We start from the raw sequence: 25215 nt of genomic DNA, 5'->3' as shown, positions 1-25215 counted from the left end.
CTTTTTCACACCGCTGTATGTATATGTGTAGGACATCTCATTAGACAGCACTTGTTAGTGGAATAAATTCATCGTTGTTTTTGATCTTTTCATCAGATTGAAGGAAAATAGAACATTACCATAAGTTTCCTCTAAAGGACAGGGCTGGATTTTGCCGCTTGAACAACCTTAAATTATTTGAAGCACCCACAGGGTTCTCGTCCCATGCTGCCTTGATAGAATCACACAGTTCCTGCAGATATTTGGGGTCTGCGTTAATGCATCGGATGGCACATTATGCTGCTGGAAGCATCCATTTGAAAAAAAGCATATACTGTGGTGACAAATGGGTAAACTTGTTCAGCATTAGTCTGCGAGTACATTGTGGAGCTGAAATGATGTTGAGTTGGGATTTGTTGAACGAGGTGACATTGTTCTTATTTTCACTTTTTAGTTATTGAGGGTCCCAGCCATTTTAGCTTCATCTATTAGTTTTTAAATCATGGGATCTGAAACTACAGTGCAGTCCATGTGTTTGTGTTCTGAATCCTTCAACACATCACTGCTACTCTGAGTGAGTGCACATTTGTTGCCCGTCAGGCCACTTTTTCTGACCTCTTTCGTTTATAATGCATTTTTGTCCCAGGATTTGCCTCTGGTGTCACAATGTTGTTTTGTGCTGCTCTCCTCTGTAATTTGGCATGCGTAAATACCCCATTGTGATGGCTGATTGTCAGATCCAGGAACCAGCGCATCTGTAATGTTCATACCATATTCAAATCTCATGTCTTGCCCATTGCAACATTTAGCTGAACAGCAACTGAGCCTCTCAACTCTGTCTAGCTGCCTTATGTCTTATTTACGCGTCACTAACTATGGGAAGGCAAGCTGTTTGCATAAAAGCGAGGTATGAAGTGAAAGGTTTTCTTTTGCGGGCGTGCGAGAGGAAAACGGAGTCACAGACAGCCTGCAAGCTGATATAACAACAGAAATGCCAGACAGTTCCACTGGAGACAGGTATTTTACTAATAATTGGATTTCCCCCATTAAATACAGAGCTACTGTGTTTATTTTATAAGGAGAAAAAAAAGCTAAGTTATTCAGTTGTATGCCTCATTATATGGCAGTCACAGAGGGTTCTGAAACCCATAATTGCACTTTAGTTCCTTTACAGTAAAGTTTTGTTTTACCTCTTTGCTTAGAGCAGAGGAAAAGTTAACAGAGCTTTTATTGAATGTGTATTTTCACCCTTTTCAAAGTCACCAGTTGATTTAAAGTGCTCTTCCTTATGAGGGTTTTCTGATGTGATTTTCCTTGGGTAGTTCCCCCCTCTCCTCCCTTAATGTCCTTTGTAGCCTTCAGTTAACCATCTGCTGGGAAGGGAGCACATGGCAGAAGATGCGTTAATGAATGCATAGTTATATAATCCAGACCTGTGGTGGAGGGAAAAATGGAAAGAGCGAGCGGCAGCTCGATCCACATCACTTGATACTCCACCAAGTGTGAGAGAGAAAGGTTGAGGGGATTCTTTGTGCCACCAGTGCCCCCAAGTGGCCTGAGGAGGCATTTTCCCCCCCTTTCGTCACCCTTTCAAACATGACAACTGCTGTTTTAGCCTTTTCTCTTTCTTTAGAGAAAAACCCAAGAAAGATAGGAGCGGATGTATTGCACATGGCAGACTGATATACGGTTGGTATTGCTTTTTCGATGACCCCCGTTAAATGTGCTGCATGCTGAGACAGTAAACCACACAGCAAGGACAACTATTACAAATTAGTCCCTAGCCCTCTTTCTTTTCCTCCTTTTGCCCTTGCCCTGGTCAGCCATCATACACCCTTATGAATCAAAGACACTGAAGAAGCTCTGAGAGACGAGGACTTATGAGCACTTGGCTCTGCCTCCTCATTTTCTCCTCTCTCATGCAGTCTGTACATTTTTCTCCCTCCTCTTCTGCATCTAGCTGTCTAGCAGAGCCGGATGATAAATCCTCAGGCGAGTTTTAAAGCGCCAGCAGAAGCTGACCAGGTTACGCTCTATTCACATAGGTTAATATAAACAGCAGGTCAACACATATAAGGATACATGCATGCCCATCCTTTCCTCTGCCCTTCCACCCACCCACAAACACATTTCTCTTTAGCTCTGTCTCTTTCAATTTAGTGGAAGTGAGTAATTATATTCAGAAAACATACTGTTGAAAATAATATGATAGAAACAACAGCTCATACAGAAAATTTACATTATACTCTTGTTTTAAAACACTCTTTTTAGTTTGGAGATCCTGAATACTAATTACCAATTCAGCAATTCATTTTTACCAGTATTACTTAAACAACAGTTTAACATTTTAGAAAATGCTCCTTTTCAGTGATTTCAATGGGAATATTTTTTTCTTCATTCATACCTCATATTTGTCCACTAGACAGAACGCTAGAGCCAACAGTCAGCTAGCTTAGCTTAGCATAAAGAATGAAAGCAATAGGACAGCTTGCCTGGCCTCATCTGAAGGTAGCTCACTTGGAGTAACATCTCGGGGATGCCTTATATGTCATTGTTGTTTTACAAAGGCTTGTGTGGCTGACTATAACGAACGAGAGATCCTGGGTTCAAATCCTGGACGAGCCCCCAGTTTGTTACGACATCCCCGTGTGCCTCAACAGAGGTAGTAGATGAACACCAAACTTACAATAATAAACTGAAAGTAAATTTACGAATCATATTTACAAGGAAGTGTAGCGGTCAATTAGTAGTATATGAGGGTGCATGAATGCAGTCAAATGTGATGTTGTAAGTGTAAAAACAAAAGTCTGCAACAGTACAAAATAACCAAGCTTGGTGTATGATGAAGAGATTGTCTTCATACGGGCGTTTGGGCAGGTCGGGTTATATCAAAATAAACTAAGGAACACTGGCCAGGTGCTCCCAGTTAGCATGATTGTACCTCAGCTTCACCCAGCCAAGGACCTGCAAGACACAGCCACGCACACACACACACACACACACACACACATACACACACACACACACACACACACACACACACACACACACACACACACACACACACACACACACGCGTACACACACATGCAGTACCAAGGCATACGGACTACGGGGCTGTCACACTTAAAATAGCAGAGTAACTTCCTACTGGTAGTTTCATGTACCTTTCATCTTGTTGTGAAGTCGACAGGCAACCAGGAGAGACCATAAGAACTCACTGCCCAGCCAAGAAATAGTCCACCACATGCATAAAACTACAACTTGTGAGCTGAATTTAAGTTGCAAGGTGAAGGCTTACAAAAGTCGGGAAAGAGTCAATCAGATGTGAAAATTGCCTGGGGCGTTATGAGTCTTCCATTACTCCTCAAGTATACAGAGACGAGTGAAAAAAGCAGAGAAAATGGAGGGAAATAACAGAGAACCAGGAGGTCCTGGTGAGTTTACATCTAATGTCTGTACATTTAGTGCATCCGCTGTTTGGGAAGAATAAACCGACTACAGTACAACATTAAAATGTGTATGTATAATTCAAGGAAGAATTAGCTTACAGCAAATGGGAAATTGTAGTTGCTTTGTGCATATTTTTCTCAGCGGTTTTGCACTGCACTCAATTTGAATTGCATATTCATAGACTTTGACAACCACAATTGAAAATGATGATGTGTTGGTTTGAGCAATGCTTGTTTAAACAACGTGAATTTGTAATGATGAATCTGCCAAAACACGGCTGAAGTATTAGATTAGAGAAGTGTTTCCACTGAGTGTGGTCCTAATAGAGATACAAGTCAAACCACTAGTTATTTAAAGAAAACAGAAAAAAAGAAAAAATTGTATCCACAGGCTGTCACTGCTAATCACATAACATGTCCAATAACACTGGACTTTTTTTCCACTACACCCAACCGCATGAGCACCATTTGCACTATGTGCAATTGCATCATTTTTTAGGTGTATATATGTTTGTAATGTTTGTATATATTTAATATGTCTATTTGTCTAATTAATATGTCTGTTTTTGCACATTGAGAGAGAAGTTACAACCGGAGTCAAATTCCTTGTATGTGTTAACATACCTGGCCAATAAAGCTGATTCTGATTCTGATGTCGGAGTCCATTTTACAAATCCTAGTATACAGTATATTATGATCACACTGTCACAAATATTGACAATATTGTAATACACTTTTAAAGTTACTGTGTCCCTGTTGCTCTGCCTCTCTGCCTACAAATAACCAATTGTATATACCGGGACTGGGACAAGCAGAGAAGTGATGCGACCCAGACTCTGGTCTGCTTCACTGGACCTGAACACAACCATTTCATCTGTGGAGCCAGCAGGCCAAATCAAGTGGTCTTTATTAAACCTGCTTTGATGGATTCACCTCTGGCCTCCCCCGCTGTGATCTATCGCCTGTCCAGCCTTTGGAGGTCGTAATAAACTTGTTTAGCAATGGGGTCACTGCATGCAAGCAGAGTGTATGTGTGTGTGCAGGGGTGGTGCTTTCCTGCTTCTACAATCTGTTATGTGGCTCAGGTCTGTCGTCCCAACCAGCCAACATACAGCCGTATATATCCAGAGCTGCTGGCACAAGATCCATTTATAATGATATTTGTAGTTGGCTCAGAGAATCTAGCGTGGTAGCATCATATATTTATATACACACGTTCAAGATATGGTCCGACACAGTAGCAGCCCTGTTTTCCCTTTGAGTAGTTTTACTGTCTTGAGTGTAGCTCCTGCATATTTTCTAATGGAGTAGTAAATCAAATGCAGTTGAGCCAGGGTGAGTCCTTTGCAGATTCACTGAGGCCAAACACAGAAATGCTATTTATTTGCAAAAAGCAAACTGTTTGCAAAAAGCAACTGTTTTGTTTACTGTATAGCTTAAACGCATTTCTTTAATTCGATTTGTTTTTTTTATTGTAAAAACCTCTAATTAGGACCTATCAGAAAACCAAGACCCGGCTCACAATTCATGACATTAATGTGTCATTGCTGCAGCTGCATTTCATTTGCAGCAGTCAGAAATTCATCACAATTGGCCGTTGCAGAGAAGATGTTTAAGTGCTGTGTCTGTCTGTCCCTCTGCTGTCCTTCACCGTATGAAGTGCAGGAAATCGCAGACATTGTAGATCTGGCCAGCCGACGTCCTCGTGTGTTATCTTCCACTTAGCAGCGGCTGCTGTGCCCAGCAAATGCAGGTTACTGTAAGTCGAGGTGAAAACCATCCAATTTGTAATGCGTACCACAGGGATCAGTGTTATTGGGTGATTCACCAGATCAAAGGTGCAAGGCAGTCCTCGTCTGACTTCCCCAAGTCCAGCACTGCGTTACTTATTGAAGTTTATGTAGCTAATACGGAGCCACGCAGCTTGCACTGTGGGCTACAGGCAGCGAAAAACTGTATAGGATTTTATTGTTTTAAGAAAGTCCAAATGGAATTTACAGCTTTGTTTCCAGATGGTATTATGAATGTTTCATTTCTTTTGGAAGTAAATCACACCCGAGAATGTGTATGATGTACTTTTATAAGGAAAGTCTCTCACAAATAAAGTTTTATGAGAGGTGTGACTGGAAAGAATCGTGGACATTTCGTTATGAAATGCCCTTTGGAAGATCGAGCAAAGGATGTTACTGTTGCTCTTATGGTGTTGTTATGTGACCAATGGTAAACCAATGAAGTAAGTGGAGGCCGTGATATGCTGTACTGTGTATTGGCTGAGTTACACTTTTAAACAGACACGTAAACATTACAGATATTACCAATATCAAAATTTCAAGTAGCTAAATTGTGAAATTAAATAACTTTTAAAGCATATATTTTTTTAATTTGTTGACTTTATGTAAATTACAAGCACTAATGGCTATGTGTGAATCTTTGCAGTTTAGACATGTTCCCTTAAACATTACTTCACAGGAAATAGGCACTACAAAAGGTTTCACATGTTTATATCAAAAAATGTTTTGCTATAGTGCTTTTAAAGGTTAATCCATGTATTAACTGATTTTAAGTTTTAGGTTGAGTAACTGGTAGCTGCATAATTTGATTTATGATATTATGTCTCTCTGTCTCTGCCTCCTTCCTCTCACTGCTGAACAATCCTTATTAAAATATAGCCTGGGTACCTTTGTGAATAGATTTGGTTGATGGATTTCCTCACTCAGGAATCCACTGAAACCACAGTCATTTGCCGAGAGACTCCACATGTCCCCAGGCGGTTGCTAAAGGACCCCTCCAAGATGTCCAAAAGCAGTCTTCTTCTCGTGTCCTCCTCAAAATATAGCTTTTCCTGGATATTGTTTCTCATATTTTCCGTCGGTGACACTCGCTTCACAACCAGACATCAAAGGACGAGGCATGCTGTCAGAAGTTAGCTGGGCGAACCATCATGGTTGTCATGGTAGCCATCAGATTCGGACCCTTCCAATAGTACCATTTGATACCATTGTAGCGGACCACAGCGGACGAGGCGGGGTAATAGATGCCATTCAGGTTGGACGGACCGCAGGCCTCAAACCACCATCCTGCAGAGGAAGTATTGCCCAAGGGTTCAAGGAAAAATAAAATGAAGTCAGAATTAATTGTATTCAAGCTCATGAAATGGAACACCCAAATGTACAGCTGTAAGTCAGCAGTAACTTTATACTGGCGCAGAGGGATAATGAAATGCACTTCAGGACATTTACAAGCAGGTGGATAGAAATGTTTAACAAGATGGGTTATAAGGAGTGACAGATTGAGACGGGGTAAGATGAGGGGCGCCTGCTGATCGAAGCGGCGTACCTCCTGTCCCGAGCTGCGCACACTTGCAGGTGCAGCGGTCGTTGTCTCTGTCCTTGGTGCTGAACTGGCTGCCGGTGTGGGTGAGGCTGCTGGTTCGTCCGGCTGTGCCGCTGAAGCCTTCGGTGTGAAGGCTGGATTTAGGAGAATAGGAAAAAAAAAAAAAAAAGTGTAGAGTTTCAGCCGCGGGCACTTCTATTCATTATTAAAAGCCGCATTGGGCAACTTGTTGGCAACTGCAAATGACAGTGAGTGGATTCTGCCTAAAAAGTGTATGACGCTCAGTATCTCTAATATTTTGTTAGTAAAGTGATCACAGGCTAATGTTTACCAAAGCAGTTGATCTGTGATTTCTTAATACCAAGGCATACCGAAGGGCTGAGGTTCACACGGGCGTCCATTCTGCTTCTGATTGCTCACTCTTAAATTTTTCATTCTTTATTTGATTTGCGGGTATATCTGACTTCACAATTTCACTTTGGCGAACCAAGCGAGTAGCAGCATTCTTAAATAGGGCACAATACAATGCTCCTTTCTTCTGCAGCGCCTCCTTGTCATTAGAAATTGGTGTATCGGGGTATATTTTTGGATAAAACTCTTATCTCGTGCAGCATTACCTTCAATGTGTGTATAATTTCACAAATCTTAAATCAACAGAGAATGTGAGATTACATATCCTGCCACTGTAGGATATCATAGCCTTCCTAGCATATGTATAATACAAGGTACTAGCTCCTGCAGGTTCCCATCGTTGCTAAACATCAATATAAAAACGAACCCAAGGAACTTCTCATTATTTTTCCTCCATGCTGTGCTTTGTGAAACTACCCAGACTGAAAGAAATCTCTGCCCAAGTTAAATTGATTCATTCAATTATTTTCATACAGCGGCCCAGCAATCGAGTACATGTGCATTAATATATGTGTGTTTCTGTGTCTATTCTGTCATCCATGTGTGTGTGTCAGCACTGGTTTGAAGAGAGTGGATGAGGAGGTCAGTCCTGCTGTCTGGCCTCTCCTCTTGCCTTGTCATTCTGTCTAGTTAGTGGCGCACTCGCCCCTGAGTTATGTGACCCCCCTCTGTAGCCCGGGGCACGCTGTCTGTGATGACTAAATGAGGAATCCTCCTCTTGAATTTGTAAGTTCACAGGGCAGGCCAGCACATCATGAGTGGGAAGCAAGAGGGGAGTTTGACATGACAGTGCTGGGGGATGGGAATGATGATGGAATAGCAAAGAGAGTGGAATAACACATAAGGGGATGTTTGGTTGGAGAACTGTTCTGTTCATGATGGCTCAGTGATGTGAAGAAAATGAGAAGATATCAAATTAGACAGGATGGCGACCGCAGGATATCCTATTGGAAACACTGGCTTATGGAGAGTGCCAGCACCAAAACATTTACATTAGCCATGACTTCCAGATGTATTAGTTCAGCTTTTCTACCAATACCACAGACCGCAGGCAAGTCCTTTTCAAGGTGACTGTCTTTTTAAATTGTTATTATACGCTTTAATGACAATGATACTATTACATTCAAAGAATTCCTACTAAGAACAGCTATTCTTGGCTACCTCTAAGACAAAGGTGGCCTGTCATGTCGATGATTAATGTATGAATCTTGTTACTGAGTTCTAGGTGAAGACCTTGATGCTTCTCAGGGGAGCGCAGTGGATGCAGCTGAGGTTGAGAATTGCTCAGACTGACTGGAGCTCTGTAGTTTCGGCTTGGGAGTTCTAATATAACCCCACAGACAAAGCTGGCGTCTTCAGTGTGCTAGTGAAGCTGGTACATATTGAAATAGTTAAACAGAGCATGATCTCAGTTGTAGCTTGCTACAGGGGTTATTATATTCACTCAGGTGCTTCACCTCACGCGGTGTAGCCTGCGGCAAAATTGTGAAACATTCTGTTTTATCACGCTAATTATGCAGAAGAAACTCAGGCAAATGCAATTTGCTGCACTATTAGGGATCTTGGAAGCACACCCACATGTGATTATGATTTATCATCTCTCAGAGCATCAATCTCCATAAAACTTACACAAAACAAGGACAAATTCCTGTGAATTTGTACGAAATCGAACCCGAAATATTTTGGTTTGTATTTTATTTCTGTCTGTTTCGGAGGACGGAGTGGCTTCAGCACACCCACACATAATCTTGTTAGTGATTGCAGGGTTGCCGGGGAGCTTTGTCTGAGTTGTCAGTTCCTGGCAGGGCCAGGTATTGCCGAGCCATTCCTGTTATACTCCAGCGGATGCGCCTCCCCCTGGGGAATTTCAGGGACAGCGGTAGCCACGGGGATGGGAAAAGAAAAATGAAGGCGGACGCAAGTGGCTGGGTGCCCTCCACTTAGCTCATCGCTGTGAATGACTTTCTTAAAAATGATCCAAGCAGTGCCTTAACTTCGGTGCTTGATGATAAAAAAGCTTAGAAAAGGAGAACATGGAGAGGAATTTGAAGTGTTGATAACGGTTTCTAATCTGAGTGTCTTCCATCCAGAGGGAAGGCAACAATTGAAAGAGTGGTACTGTATTATAATTATGCCATTAACAATAGCAGCTCTTAATAAAACACTTAAACTGAAGAGTGAAATAGAGCACCTTCCTTATAGTCCTATTCATGTCATATTTCTGACAAAGTGAAATAATTAAATCCTAGAGAAGTGTAAAATAAGGTAGAGTGTTTTACTTCAGCATGTTGTTATATCGTGTGATATCATGAACCAATTACTCTACACTTTTGGTAATCGGATGATTCGAGAATTCAAATAAAGAACTTAGGTCTGTGAATTGCATCACTTTACGCCAGAGTCAATGTTCAGTCACAAATTAAACTTATACTTCATGCTGTTAAGTTACCTGTAGTTGTTGTCCTCTTGGTCAATGTAGAAGCGGTCGTAATGTGAGAAAGCTTCGTTCCCCTCTCTGTCTTTTAGCTGGACATGCAGACTGTATTCCTGGGAGCTGGTCAGCTTGTGGATGATATCATTCCCCAGCCAGTGTTCCCCAGACGGATCTCCAAAGCCCTGGATTAGATGCAAAGACAGAGAAATAATAGTATGAGAAAAATAAAAAAAACAATCTAGCAAGGGGGGATGATTTTACCAGCGACCTGCCAAGTGTTTTTGGAGTTAATATGAAAATGGACCTCAATTTAAGAAGTCACATTTATCATTCTGATGGGCTAAGACAGTCCATTACATTTAGGAAGTGAAATACTCCCCTCCCAAAGCTAAGGACCAGTCAATTGAGACTTTAATTTGCCTTAATGTCCGACCAATGCTCCATCTGGACCTGAAATACTTTCATAAAATAAAAACTAAAATAACAACCGGCTTTGTGAACTGATCCACTGTTTGCTTGAACTTTAGAAATTGGACATGAACATAGTTTTTCTACCTCATTGCTGGCAATGGAAAATAACTATGATCAATAAGCTGTACAAGACCACAGGAAATAATATATTTTGAGGAGGACATTTTGGGGTATGCTGCTTAAAGATACAGGCAGTTGAAACATAACAAATGCAGACGCTTCCATATGAGGAATGGCTTCATTAAAATGCAAAACACTTAGATGCTTTGGCTTCCAAATCTTAACCAAAGTGAACACATATTGGATAGAAATGAGTCAGAAAGCACGATTGCAACAATACGCCTAAAACACAACATGTGTCATCACTACAACATCCTTGTGCCCAAATGTCCGCTATGTAATTCCTGCAAATCCATCAACACACTCCAGCATAGTGTCACTCATTAAATTATCCAGCGCTGGCTGACTTCATGTCATTTCCCGGCATTGTGCAATAGCTACCACCAGCAGATAGTAAATAATAGCTGAAATCTCTGAATTATACAGTGTGATACATCACATCGGGATCTCTGAACATTCACAGCTGAGCAGCAGCTGGTTCTCTCAGTATATGAAGTTACAACATTAGCTAACAAACACGTAGCTCAGCTTCCACAAGGGAGACAAAGAGCTGCGAACAGGATGAATTTACACAATATCTGACTTCTAATGAGCAAGATATCTTCCTGCCTTCGCTGCCGTAAAGAAGATCTTTGGATCATCTCTGAGCAGCTGCCCAAAGACCCTTGAGGAAGACCACGATTGTTGGCACCAGGACCCAAGCATATCCATTACCATCAGCTCCTGTAAACACCACCGTGCCCTGAAGAAGCCTATCACCTTTGTCTAAGCTGGAGAGAAACAGCACCTCCTCCACACGGGCACTGACTCACAGCTGGAAGTCCACCAAGGCAGGCGGCTGAATTTTCCAGAGCACACTGTGTCAACATGACTCCGGGCAGACATGACTATCACCTCTAAGGCTGCGAACAACTAATTATGCTGGAACTCAAAGTGCCCATGAGAGAGCACACTGAAGAAGCTAAGGAGAGGAAACGTGCTAAGTATCAGGGACTAGTCAAGAAGTGCCGTGGCAGAGGCTGGAAGACATGCTGTCAACCCATATTGGTGCACTGATGGGGGTTTCCAAGATTCTCACAGCCTCCAAACCCACAAAAGGGCCCTTCAATCCACAAGTGAAAGCCACCGGGTGGCTTTAGATAAAGAGGGCTGATCCATGGATGCCTGCTGCTGAGACACACGTTGGGGGCCTGATTGACATCACTAGCTTTAATCATTAGATAGCAGTTTGTTATTATATCCCCACACAGCAATCACCATAAATAGAATACTTTCAAATGGAATTAATATTGTACATTTTACTCCACTTAATTTTTCTGACGGCTTTAGTTACTTTTTAGATTACTGTTGTTGTTTTTTTTATACCCTTTCTGTCCATGAAAAGCCGTGTATCTCCAAATTTGGTGATTTAAAATTATATTTTTTTTTTTGCTAAACTAAAGGATTATATGTTCCTTTATGGGTTGAGAAAATTCTTCTACTTTTCAAGCAAAATAAACTATTTTAAGACACTCTTGGATTCACTGGAAATTGCCTGTTTTTTCTGAGCTTGTTGATGTATTAGATGTTTTACTGTAGATTAAACTAAGCAACAGTGCATAAGCAGTTAAATGAGCACAACCTTAAATAACTACAGCAGTAAACTGCTCATTAATGTAGCAGTAATATTAATCCACAAACATGATATATAATAGAAAACACTCACAGGAAGCATTTACTGCTTAGTTTGTACTTTTGCTTTTAATACTTTATGTACTGTACATGTTGCTGATAATACTCACATTATTATTTAATTAAAGTTCTCAATGCAGGACTTTAACTTGTAATGATGAGTTGTATTAGTACGTTTACTGAAGTAAAGGACCTAAATATGTCTTCCACTCCTGGATGTAGCCCAGTGAACAGTTAAACAATTAAGGTGCTAACAAACACCAGTCCAAACCAAGGCTACTTACTGAAATATAAACTGATGTGTATGGGGAATGAAACGGGGTGAGAGACAGCTATACTCAAAGAGGTGAATATAGCAACAAAACACAGCATTTTAATGAGTGTCTAAAATTGTTTGACTGTCACATTTTCCCTTATGTGAGCTGGATACAGTGTAAAAGGGGCCAAATGAATTTGAGACTTTGCTGTCCATGGTAATTTGTCAGTCAATAACAATACCAATAACCAATAAGACTTATTATTTAGGAGTTAATTTTCAAGACCAAATAGTAAATACTCCGAAATCGACATCTGATGTGTTAAATCCTTCATCTATTTCAACAAAAGGACAGATTTTCTCTTTGTTTGCCTCTGAACTCAAAGTCGCTTTGTCTAGCTGTCAGACTCTCTGTTTGTTATTGGCCTTAAGTGAGAGCAAATATATAGTATGAGCCGTGGAGCATTTGTCATCTGACCAGCAGGCCTGGGTGCAACATTTGATCAACCCTGAGCGCACTTTCTGAGAATGCGGAGTGTGCAGTGAAGCATTTTTAGTACATAAGTTATCTGCCATCTGCAGGGGCCCTGTGCTCCCACTCCCCAACTTACAGCCAAATATTCATCATCCATTTGTAAAAATATTGTCCTTGAAAGTCTTTTTTAAGTTTTTTTTTTTTTTTTGTCTGCAGTTAGTCCTCCCTGCATTTTATTTCCAATCAGAGCCATGGCAATTGATTTGCTGGCGTGGGTGAGAGACAAATTGCTATTCTGTTCAATCAAAAACCCAAACCAACCTCAGTTAATGTAGTCCGTGTGTAATTTAACAAGTCAAAAAGGTTTGCAAGACTAGTTTTTTTTCAATGTTTTTCTATTGCGGAATATTGCTCCCATCGGGAAAACTTTGTGATGGGATTCTACAAAAGCATTATTTAAATTCCAAACAAAACAAAAGCCAAAGGTGTTTGAACATACTCGATTCAGCCAGAACACTGGAGCGACTTCATAGTCTCTTGAGCAGATTGTATTCTATCCAGTTTGTTTTTGGAAAAGCTGTTTCTTGCATCAACACACTTACATCTCTATGCAGGAAAGCCACTGGGATCCTGAGGATGGATACAAACAGTAGTGCCCTGAGTTAGTGAAGTGCGTGTGCGTGTGCGTGTGCGTGTGCGTGTGCGTGTGCGTGTGCATGCGCGTGCGTGGGAGTACAACAGGCAGAGAGAGCGAGAGCAGGTGCAATAACATGGGAGGTGGTAGAAAACATGAGGGCGGCCAAATACAACAACCGCAGGTCACCTGGGATCACAGGCTAGCCGGTCTCCCACGCCTCTCCGTGCCAAACCACCCTCGGACAATTATTGAACCCTCCTGTCCGGTCCCACAATACCGATCCGTACAACCTGTAGGGATAGTGCTCGACCCTCACCCACCATTTTGTAGTCCCTCCAGCCGCGATGAAAGTCGACCGAGCCATTTCTTCGATGCTGCAGCACCGTCCACCCCCCGCCTGTGGTCTTCATGTCACAGAACACCTGGAAACGAAGGACTGTTAGGGCCAGTTGACCAAAATCAATACGTCTTCGGTACCGTGTCGGAATCAAAACGCGTTGTCTGTCAAAAACTTGGCATTGAGCGCTTGGTTAGATCTTAGGCATGTTTATGTACTCTGTGATATTGCTTTATTCAAGGAAACCTTCCAGCAACAACAATTGATTGACAATCATGTCACTATATTCAGAGGAGGCAGAGCATTGATTTGAAGTCTTGTTTCAAGCCACCTGGTGAATGTCAGGCCAGCATCCTCCACCAGCTGCTGGCTCTTCAGCAGCTAAATGTGCCACTGTGATAACCAGCTTGTCACAAACTGTTTTTTAGTGTTGGGTAGTCGGCACAGAGTGACTACATTGGAGCCTTTTCATTGCTGAAAACAGCAGTCTTTTGGGCCTGGAAATAAGGTTGTCAAAAAGCAGTGAGGTCGACCCAAACTAAAACAATCAGCTGAACGGCTAAAATGCTCAGTTGATCTGAGAGTGGGTGATTTTCTTTGGGTTTACAAGTGGCCCATTTTGCATTATACATAATAATTTGACTTACTGTTCTTAAAAAATATATTGATTCGTCCAGCTTTAAACTCTAATTTATATTGGAAATAGCTCTGTCATGCTATCAGATTTTCACTACACAATTATGGCCAAAAGATCATTATAACGATATTATCACAATAAATTCAACAAAATAATAATACTGATGATGCTATTAGTCAAATTCGTCTTTACATTTGTTTGTAGGTTGTTTGTAGGTTTTTTTCTCCCTTTTTTGGCACTCAAAATATGAGGGTAGTGAGGTGAAGAGTCTCCAGTAGGCCAGTGATTTAGTGATGGCTTCAACCTGACATGCTTTAGCCATATCTGTTTGTCTTTTCTCATCACTGACTAAAACACTGAGAGGGTTTGAATCCCTACCTGTGACTTGCTTCTTTGACTCGGCCTAAAATATAACCAGGAGAGAGAAAATAACTCTCAAGTCCAACACCATTACAACTGAGCTTTAAAAACACTCGTGTAACATCTGTTTTTTTTTAGGGCTGGCTCAGTGAAGGAACCAGTGTTAAGGAGCAATACCACCACCTACTATGTTAGAGGGTGAATTAGATTGTTTTTGGTGCTGAATTATTTTTGACATTTTCAGATGTATTTTAACATAATATCAATATTTCTAGGTTATTGTCAATACCGGCCTATTGTAACACCTGTAAATGTGAAAGCACTAAATTTGTGCTGAAATTTAAAGCTGATTTGCCATTAAAAACAAATGAAAGAAGGCCTGAAACATCTTAAAATTAAAATGTATTATTATTTCTAAACATGATTTAATTTAAAAACAAAAATATTGTTACCAATAATTAACTTACTTCAGTATAATTAGCCTACTTTTATTTTCCATTTTCAGCCATTTGACGTTTCAGTCTAATTAGTCCCGAGTGGACATATCAGTAAACAGGGATTAGTTTCAAAACGTCACATCTTAGAAAACCACAGTGGTTTACAAAAGGAAAGTAGAGAAAAAAAAGGGGACGAAATGACATGAAAAATATAAAACACGCTTTACCCTTTTTGTTTCTTTAAGGACGCTTTGGAAGCCTCAGGAATATGGGGGAGGGTGGGGGGGTGCAACCCTACTTTTCAGGGATGTCACGCAATGATATGACCCAGGTGGGAAGAAAAAAAAACGAACATTTCAGCATGTTCTCTTGTTCCCTTGAGTGGGGGTTGACAAGGAGGCTTCTGTATTTATGGTTACACAGACTGTTTTCTTTCTTGCTTGGCTGCACATTTTGCCATATGTAGATATGTTTTGAAGAACAAATAGGAGTGAATTGGACTTATTCGTGTGGTGAAGTGAAGACTTGTTAAGGGACTTGTCTTAGATATTCAAGGTGTTTAACTGGATGTATTTCAGCCTCCTTTAGGTATGGTGATTACTGAGTACGTGCATTTCTCCCGTGGGTGGTAAGATTAGATCATTTTTAATTGAATACGTGTATTCGGTTTTCCTCAAGGGTACAGAATTGGACACCATCAGTTTTCTTAGGCACTACTGGATATTTGAAACCTTATACAATGCTGTTACCTCAAACTGTAAATATTAAAAGTGACAGTTTTAACTCAAACACATTGCTTGCAACATGTGAAGTAAAGGATTATTGATGAAAGACAATTAATTTTCCTGAATGTTGTCCACCAAACACACCATGTTGACATGTCAAGAGTCAGGCCGTATAGATGCTGATGTGTTGACAGAATCCCAAGGGCTCTCTTTCGACATCTTCTCAACTGGCTATTCTTTTTGTTTTGTCAGAAATAAAAAAAAGTTTCCATCTCTTTCCCAGAATAGAAAAGCTAAATTAAGGTGAAAAGGCACTCAGTTATTTTAACCCCCCGGAAATGGATTGTCAATATGCTGCGATTATCCTGTGGCACATTAGGCCAATGTTCTGGCCTTAAAGGCATCACACTGAAAACAAAAACAGGTTCTAGAAATAGAAGTCTCAATTTAAGTCATTTCCCAAATGTGGTCGTTACTCTGATTTAGACCAGAGTCAAACTTAATCCTCTAAATTCTCTTATTATTTTCCAAGATTCAGGCATTTTAGCGCCAAATCCATTACAACATAATGCAGAACTTCAGATCTATTATGACTTTCTAAAAGAGATAAAGCCATGGTTACTATTTTTCTGGGGATAAAATACACTGCTTAATGTGTGTTTAGAAAAAGGCCCTAATGTGTTTGACTTAATGAGCCCTGTGCTTATGTAGCTCTCGGAAGAATATGCAACAGACTAATGCAAGAAAGAGCTGATCCAAACAATGAATTATTTGGTTTGTAATCATCATTATGATTCCCAACCTTGGTATTTTTTTTTTTTTTTTTTTTTTGTCAGACCCATACACAGATGAAGGTCTCGTATAGCCACTATCTGCATACATATGCATACGCCTTTTGTACCTGGTCCAACTGAGAAAGCCTTATCTATGCTTTGAAAAGAGGGCAATTTGTAGCTGCCCCACTTTCATGCAGCCACCCAGCTTGCCAGCCACATTGGAACTGGATGGCATAGATTGAAAGCAGCAATGATTTGGGGAGTCCTAACTTGTATCAGTGGAAACGTACATTGGCCCCAGCTGGCAGGAAACACATGGCACCAGTGGCTAACACCTGGCTGCCTTGCCCACAGGAAATGAAGAGGAAGAACAGGGGAAAACAGAGGCAGTAGGAGATCACGCCAACAGCAAACTAGACTGAAAGTAATGAATAACAATTTTTTTTTTTTTTTTTTCACTTTTATCTTTTTTTCCTTGCTAAGCTCTGAGAGTGAGGATCCCAGCTAAGAATGCTAGATATGATTCAAAGAATGGATAGCCTGCTGGTGGATGCCATGGTTGAGTTAACAAGGGCTTGCTACTTTAGATAAGTCGAGGTACCTCCTAGGCTTTTCTGACTTTGCATTGAGCAGCTCCCACTCACTTGCCATGAAGCCTGTGAAGCACAATGTTACTGTCGCTGATTAGTTTAATTTTCTGCAACACAGCCGGGCATCCCCATCAAGCATCATACAAAAAGGCCAGAATATTACCATAACATCAGACGAGCCTGGCTTTTCCAATATTCATTCGTGGTACAGAACATAATGATAAACCCATTGAATGTCATTAAACACCGTGTTTGTATGAACTTTGCCTTCCATAGGCTGGAAGAAGCCCGTTAATAAACGTGACCGTGATGCCACTGTTAAAAAGCTTAAGACAAATGGACAAAATGTCAAACCAAAAAGATTCATGTCACAGTCAGTTACATGATATTTGCAGGAAAAGGCCAATGGCCTTTAGAGTCTTACTACCTTGACAGTCTGTGAGGAGTTGTGGAGGCGTATGTTATATATTCCACTTTCTTTCACTCCAGATCGCAAGATCTCCGCACAGTCCCTGAAAGTGAGTGGCTCCTCCTTGGGCACATTGGAGATTTCTGCAGAAACATGCGAGCACGTGTTTACAGATGGCAACCTTACAGGTTTTGGACACAAATCTCAACCCCATATGTGAGTTTTCATGCAGTGTTAAGCTCTGATTTAAGCCTGTGGTGTCTGCAGTGTAAGCATGTGTCTGAGATTTGAATTTCAAGCTGCTCCAGGTTATATTTTTCTCAATCACCTTTTGTCTAAATAGAATATCCTGTTACTAGTATTATCTTTTGTTATGTAAATATGTATCTGTACAATTGACAGCACAATTCGCTCATCCAAACACAGTGAACTCGCTCAGCCTTACCGTTGCAGTGCTGGACCATGGCCAGCAGCTGCTGAACAGTGTCTGTGAGCACGGCCTGCTGTCTCTGTAGTACGGTGCTGTTGAGCGTCGAACTCCCCAGTTCGCCCTGAAGCTGACTGACCAGTCTACTCTGCCTCTCCAGAAGCTCTTGAAGCTGCTGCTTTTCGCTCTGCAAACCCTGCAGCTCCTTCCCATAGCGAGCCTCCAGCGCTAAGAGCCTCTCTTCCAGAAAACTGTCGGAGAAAAAAAAAAAAAAATCTTTCTTCACAGTCTGAAGGCATAATATTGGACCATTGTAAGATGCACGCTGCATTGTTTGGGGGCAGTAGATATAAAGAGTGGGTCCAGGTGCAGAATCCATGCATTCAGCATTTACCTTTCACAAACCTGCAGCTTTAGAAGAGGATAACTAATAGACATCAGCGCAACAGTCTCATTGGGCTAACATCGTATAAACACCTGTTTCACAGCAGCACTCACAGATGGCCCTGCTTGCTAAGCCTCTCGATCATAACCAGGAGGCAACAACCTGACAGTGTGTATGTACGTGTGTGTGTGTGTGTGTGTGTGTGTGTGTGTGTGTGTGTGTGTGTGTGTGTGTGTGTGTGTGTGTGTGTGTGAACCTTTGTGTCTGCACAAGTGGCACACCCCAGCCTCCAAATGAAGATCATAAATCCCTGCAGCTTGATCTTCATGGCGTTGACTAACGACTCTGCAGCAGTTATTTATTGAAATAATCCAGCCACCCAGCTTGAACAAGCTACTTGTAAGCTCCATGGACACACAGCTGCGACACTAAAGATGGATCCTCAATCTCTCTCTTTAGGGCAGCAGCTCAGTATGCAGCCGAGAAAGAAAGCTGTATCAATCCCATTTTGTTTTTTAAACATCCCTTCCATTTCAGATTTGCTTTGTGAGAAAACACTCGATAAACGTGGCAAAGCAAACTAACAAATTGTTCTGTGTTGTGTGTATTTTACATTGATGAACAGTCAAAGTGTAGAACATGGCATGGAACCAGCACTTCAATGTTTAAACAGTCTGGTGAGTTTACAGAGCAAATATTGCATTTAGGATCACATTACATCCTGGGCAATTATACTGTTATGCTTATGATATTGTTCTATTTATTATGATTGAAATACATATATGGTATATTATTCTGCTCTCACTCTCTCTGCAACGTGCTCTACTTCCTGCCAATCGTATTTTACATGTAATGCCTATAAAAACAAACACGTCTCTGCCCTTTTTAGCTTGGCTGCAGTTCAAAAACTGTCTCCATGCCCTTAAGGCTCAGCAGCAGTAGCCCTCCTACAACCACTGCAGCCCTTATTTCCCTTTCATTCCACGGCCGCCTGGCTGCAAATCTGCCTCTATAATTCTAATTTCATGCATCCTGTTGTGGAGACTACCCTTGTCGGGATGTATTCATTTATTCACTCGTCGGAGCCATGTCAGGACTTGAATGACAAGGGCTAAAGGGCAGAGTGGGGGGCCAGATGTGTAACAGGTGTCTGGCTGCTGTGTCCTCCCTATGGGTCACGGTTGGTACAGATGAATTGAATGATAAACAACCAGATACAAAGAGAAAAAACACACGCTGCCTTCCTCACCACCCAGAGCCCAGTCCTTAACCCCTACTGTCCCTTATTTGACCCTGTGTTCTTCGAGAGAAGAATGGGAAACCCCTCCTAACACTTGTTGTTCAGATTTGTTGAAGCCATTCAACATATTCTTTTCCGGGCGTTGTATTGGACTAGTTTCATGCATGTGCACATACAGTACATTAAACTTTGGCGGGCCCTTTATATTCTGCCACCCGATGTGAAGTGGCTTTTTCCTGAGAGCATTCTTTGATGCAAAGGTGGGGATGTGTTTTGTGTTTCTCACAGCAGGCTCATATTCGGAAAGGAAAAGCAAAGAAAATAGCACCACCAACATTAACTTAAGCCTCAACAACAAAACAATCCAAGAGAAAAACATTATGACCGGCACAGGTCTGGAGCGATAAGGGATTTGTAGGAAGTGAGGAGCAAAAACAACCACAGCAATAACTGCATAACGTAAAGTATCTCCGAAACTGAACTTGTGAAAAACCTTTACCTTCCCCGCTGTACTGGCAATTAAACTACCACAATGGGTTTAAGACTGAAGTGTCTGTGCTCAGTAAAAGTCCTACCAGCACACTGGAAGTCTTGCCTGATGAAGTGTGTGCGCGCTCACCTGTTTTTATCACCGAGGCGTGAGATCTCCTGAGTCTGCAGGAGGATGTGTTTCTCCAGTCTGTTGGTGAAGAGCGAGTACTCGAGCAGCTGGATCTCCAGGCGACTTGTCTGGTTTAACACCTATAGATTGATGAAAACTGAAGAATTACTCCATCACAGTATCTGCAGCTAGAAGGATGGGTAATGAGAGATATTGATGAAAAAAAAAAAAGAAATCTGATAAATTCATAAAAAAGACCCCCAGGGATAAACAGTGTTACCCAACACATCACAAAGCTCATAATTTGCCTTCTTTCATCTTCTAATCAAAACTTGAGCAAAAATGATCTCATACGCACCTGTGACATGTTTTGAAGTTGCAGATGAGACAAAAACTTGTACAAAGCAGCTCAGCTATTTGTACAGGTTGCATTTTTCTATCGCCTCTCATAACAGAGAACGAAAGCACAAGGACCAAAAAACAGCCCAATCTGTAATAACAACGCTGTGGCATGATTGAAGACACATCTGTGTTGTGCTACTGAGCTTTATGTTTTAATTGGCTTGTTGTCAGACACCGAGCTGTGTCGAGCAGAGCCTGTAGAACCAAACACCAGCTGTTTTAAAGCGTCCGCCGCCACCTTTGGGCACGGCTTCTCAGCGGGATTACATCTGATTTACATTTAATTAGCTATTCGCAGAGCGTTTCGCAAGTGACATCGCTTGTTTTTGCATGGGTGTGACCCCCACTGTTGTTTATTTGGATTGGCTGCAAACAAGTTGTCCCAGGTTCACCGTGGTCCTTCCTGAGTGACTCACCTGGGTCTCAACGTCTGTCAGTTTGCGAGTCTGCTCGGCTGATTGGCTGAGGAGGTTGGTTCCCATCTCTAGCATGGCAGCTGTCTGGGTGTGTACTGCGGTTCTCTTTATTTCCTCCATCCCAGAGCGCACATTCTCCTGGATGAAGTTCTCCAGCTGCAGGAAGAGCAAGCAGACTCTTGTTCCCTTGCGGTAGTACTCATATTTTAGCATGCGACCTCCCTATTCACTCACTGTCAGCTCGATGCAGTGTAAAAGGGGCAACCTTCAAGTGATATGTCTGTTTCACCTCCATCTTCTCAGGCAGTGATGGAGTCAAGGAATTTAGTATCCCTAAGGGACTTGCAGTGTCTCACCACCCATCTATCCATCCATCCATCTGCATGTCAACCTCAGGCAAATACTGACCCTTACATTAATACAATCATGAAATATATAGGCATTTCACTGGGTATTCAGAAATAGCAGTGAAAATGTACACCGGGAGTTTGACATCATGATATTCATGTGCAGGACTTCAGGGATAGACGCCTACACTCTGTAATCAATCACAAGCCCAGAGAAAGAAGCATTGGCAAAAACCCATCATATGTTATACCAGGAGTAAAAATAGGATGGCATCCATCTTGCTCCAATAAATAGATTTTCTTATTAATGGGGTCTGTTTGAGAAAACGGCATCTGGTAGTCAAATTCCACCTTCCCTGCCATAAACGGCAACGGCTTGTGCCTTCGCAATAAAGCAAAGTAGAATATCGAATAGGAGAACATTAATATTTATGACTTGTCCGGGGAGAAAAGATCAGATTTAACTCATTAAACCACACAACTGGAAAATGACGTCTCTAAGGAGAGAACACCCAAAATGATCCAGCTAATGAGTGGCTATCCGCAAAAATCGAAGAGTATTCAAATCGGACTACAATTGTTTGTTTGTTTCAACAAAAATGAACATTTGAGAGTGAAATGGGGTTATGATAATGCATTGCCACAGGAGTTTTTTGTCTATTTTTTTATGAGGTTTGAAAAATACTGATTCAAGTGGGCAAATTGAGATGAATTACCAATTGAATTGTTTGCCTGCTTGTAATCATTCCCCCTTTCTCTCTTATATCCTCTTGAACTTTCTCCCAAACTCCCTCTTTTATAGCGGCCCTCTCCTTCCAGCTCTGTAAATCCATCTCTCACATTTTGCTACTTTAGGACAACTGAGACAGCAGGAACAATCCCTCCAAAATGAAGGTTATGAGGAGATTACCAAACGGATTAAAGCCAACTCCAAAGGAAGAACCAAAGATCCCTGCATCATAATCTGCCTTGCGTATTCAAGCTGCTATCAGCCACCTGTCCAAAGTGTTCCTATTACAGCCTTTGTGCTGCAGCTCAATCCAGAGGCCTTCATACACTCCATCTCCCCCTGCCAATTGCATTAATTGCAGCTCTGTCACACGCTGTACTATACGGCCCAATAAATCACTTTTGGGACGTTACATAATTCTGTTTTATTGTGTCTGAGAGGGACCGAGGAGGGATCAGTGCTCAGAAAATCGTAGGAGTTGTATGACTTGATATCTTAATCATTGCGCCAATAGATGCATTTGTTCTCGGTTACAATTACCGAGAACATGGGAAACATATCTGCTGGGTGTCCTGATGGATGATAATGGTGGACGGAGGCACATCAGTAATGGGCATGATTGCAAGGAACCACAATGATGATGGTGACTTGATGGATATGTCCATGCAACAACGTAGAAATCCAGATGATGTGTTCTTGACCTTAAAAGGTTGACGGGAACATGGTTGCTGTTTGCTTTAAGCTGCAAACCATTCAGATAGATTTGTATATTTCTGTCTCTATCCTAATACATTGAAGCACAGTGTGATAAAGCCCACAGCATTGTAAATTATAGCAAAATCAACCACAACATCACTTTCCAGACACGATTACCTTGGATAGGTCTAACTGTGGACTGTTTTCATTGGAAATTCTTGTGTTAGTCCCTGGTTGACACCATGTTCTGTTGGTTAGCTACATTGTGAAAATGTTTTTAACTGTTGTTGTCTTTTTCATTTAGGGTTGGCATTTTCAGTCAATCCACCACTTAATCCGAACTGACATATTTGAAAAAAAGTATTCGTATGATCATGAACGTTTATTGATTTCCCTTAGGAATTCAAAAGTGAAGTTTTATTTTTCATCAAACATAGTGGTATTCAAGGAAATATTTTGTTTTCTACACTGCCAAATAGTCATGGTTTCCTAAGGATGTATATTTATAATTTTGGAGATACCCTGACTTTTCTCTGAGTTCCAGCATGGGATTCATTTTTGTAGATTGGAGTGAAATGTACAGATCCACTGCCTTTGTTTTTAATACAGACATTAATGTGGCTGTTAGGATGAACTGTTTTAGTGCTGGTTGCCCACTGTCTTCTCTAGTAGTTTCACCATAAAATTATCAAATCAGAATTTTTGTTTGTTTCATGCTTTGGTTTATGAGCCATTATTTGTCCCATCATGTGTTTAGTGCTACCCTCGTGATAGCGTCTGCATACTACATATAGAACAGCAATGATGAACAGAGGAACCTGCATTGCTACTCAGCCTCTGTATGTCATCTTTTATTTATGTAAGAGGTATGAAAGAAAGAAAGTGTGTTTCATTGTAATTTGAAAGAATGTTTCAAGAAGTTTCAAGGGCTATAGTTAAAGATGTTTCAAGTTGGAAAAATGGATGTTAGTTTAGGAAAGAAAACCAATTGACCAATTGGAGTTGTGAGTATTGTGAGTAATGCGGGTTACACTACTTTAGCATTGATTTAATGAAATATTACGGGGCCCAAAAATCAGGTCACCAAGAGTAGCCTTGGTACCTTGATCTCAATATGTGCAATATTTCTGCGTTAGCATAATCTGCACAGCCTTGTAAAAAGGACTAACAAAAGCACACACTCACATCCCTTTTGCCAGCCCCTCAGGGCTGCAGAGGGTGAAGGGGTCTGGATGGAGGGTTGTGATGGGGGTTAGTCCCAAAGAAAACAAACAACAGTTTCTTCTTGGAAACACCAGCGAAGGAATCTGGAGCATTAATGCGGTCTCGTTGCACTCGTCCACTCAGGAGGTTCCTCTGTGGAACATAAGTGTGTGCGCTCCTAATTCTCTGTGTGGGTGTGTGTTTTCTTTCGAGGGGTTTTGGGTGGAAGGCTCGCGAACAGGGTTGTAGCGTCCCGGGGGAGCTTTGAGCGCAATAGTACAAAGTTTCACAGAAACACCGAAACACACATGCCTGAAGCTCTTACTCATGCATACACTGAGTTCTTCCCAAACCATATTCAGATAGGCTTAATGAGATCCACAAGGCGCTGAAAAGGCTTTGCCATCTGGGGTGAAAGGTCAGCATACCCTCATACATATCTAAAAGAGTCTCTCTGGGGTTTTGCTATGTTTATGAGGAAATCCCACCTACCATACAGCCATTTATGCATCACTTTGGCCTGGTGGGGGTTACTTGTTGAAAGGTTGGATCGTTGCGCTCACTCCGGACGCTATGTGAAGTCGGCAACAGAGCAATATGTGTCAGCAGAGCTTTTTTCTGTAGATGTAGGGGGATTTAAAGTGCATCTCCTTCCTAGGCGCTTGTATGACGTCTCCGGTGGAGAGAGAGTGAAGGTGAGAGGCTACCCAACAATGCCAAGATGAGTGCAATATGTGATGGTTTGTAAAGCCTGTGCATGAATAATACACTCTACGCATGAGGGAAAGAAATCTCTCACTGTCGCTGTCTCTCTGGCGTTCACATACAGTGTGACCTCATGGGATGCTCGCATGGAAACCAGGCCTGTAGTTCATAGACTGAACATCAGACACACAGGGGGATACGAGTGTATGTTTTCATATGTGTGTTCCTGACTGCATGTCAGGTGAGCGGGAGCAGCATAGACAAAGATTTTGAGACCTGATAGAAAGGACAGAGATGGATAGAAAAGGGAGGGAAGGAAGAGAGAAAATTTAGAATTTGTGGGGAAAGCGGGGAGTGACAGGAGCACAGGAAGAGCTTTGGCATTCGTGAAACCCCCGTTTTCAAATCCTGAAATATAATCAACATGTTTGCTCTCGGTCGGCCAATCTAAACACTCGACACAAACGCTCATAATCAGCCTGAGGATTAGTGTGTACCATAAATATTCTGTGAGAGATGCAGACAAGAATAGAGAGACGGGTGGAGAGGGGTG

General features: G+C 41.6%; 1 protein-coding gene across 1 annotated transcript in view; it reads right to left on the bottom strand.

The window, feature by feature from the left end:
• Positions 1-5604: 5604 nt before the first annotated feature.
• Positions 5605-25215, bottom strand: part of angpt2b (angiopoietin 2b) — a 21132-nt gene continuing 1521 nt past the window's right edge. Inside the window, exons 2-9 of the mRNA XM_069176278.1 lie at positions 20982-21137; positions 20182-20303; positions 17956-18188; positions 17529-17653; positions 13560-13661; positions 9625-9791; positions 6768-6898; positions 5605-6508 (exon numbers count right to left, since the gene is read on the bottom strand). Of these exons, the coding sequence (XP_069032379.1) occupies positions 6348-6508; positions 6768-6898; positions 9625-9791; positions 13560-13661; positions 17529-17653; positions 17956-18188; positions 20182-20303; positions 20982-21137 (1197 nt within the window). The 3' untranslated portion in view covers positions 5605-6347. The remainder of the gene's footprint in view (positions 6509-6767; positions 6899-9624; positions 9792-13559; positions 13662-17528; positions 17654-17955; positions 18189-20181; positions 20304-20981; positions 21138-25215) is intronic.

Source organism: Embiotoca jacksoni, unplaced genomic scaffold (genome assembly GCF_022577435.1).
Source record: "Embiotoca jacksoni isolate LCO1_2020_lvr unplaced genomic scaffold, fEmbJac1.0.p SCAF_7, whole genome shotgun sequence".
Taxonomy (NCBI): domain Eukaryota; kingdom Metazoa; phylum Chordata; class Actinopteri; family Embiotocidae; genus Embiotoca; species Embiotoca jacksoni.
This window is presented reverse-complemented; position numbering and strand designations above follow the sequence as displayed.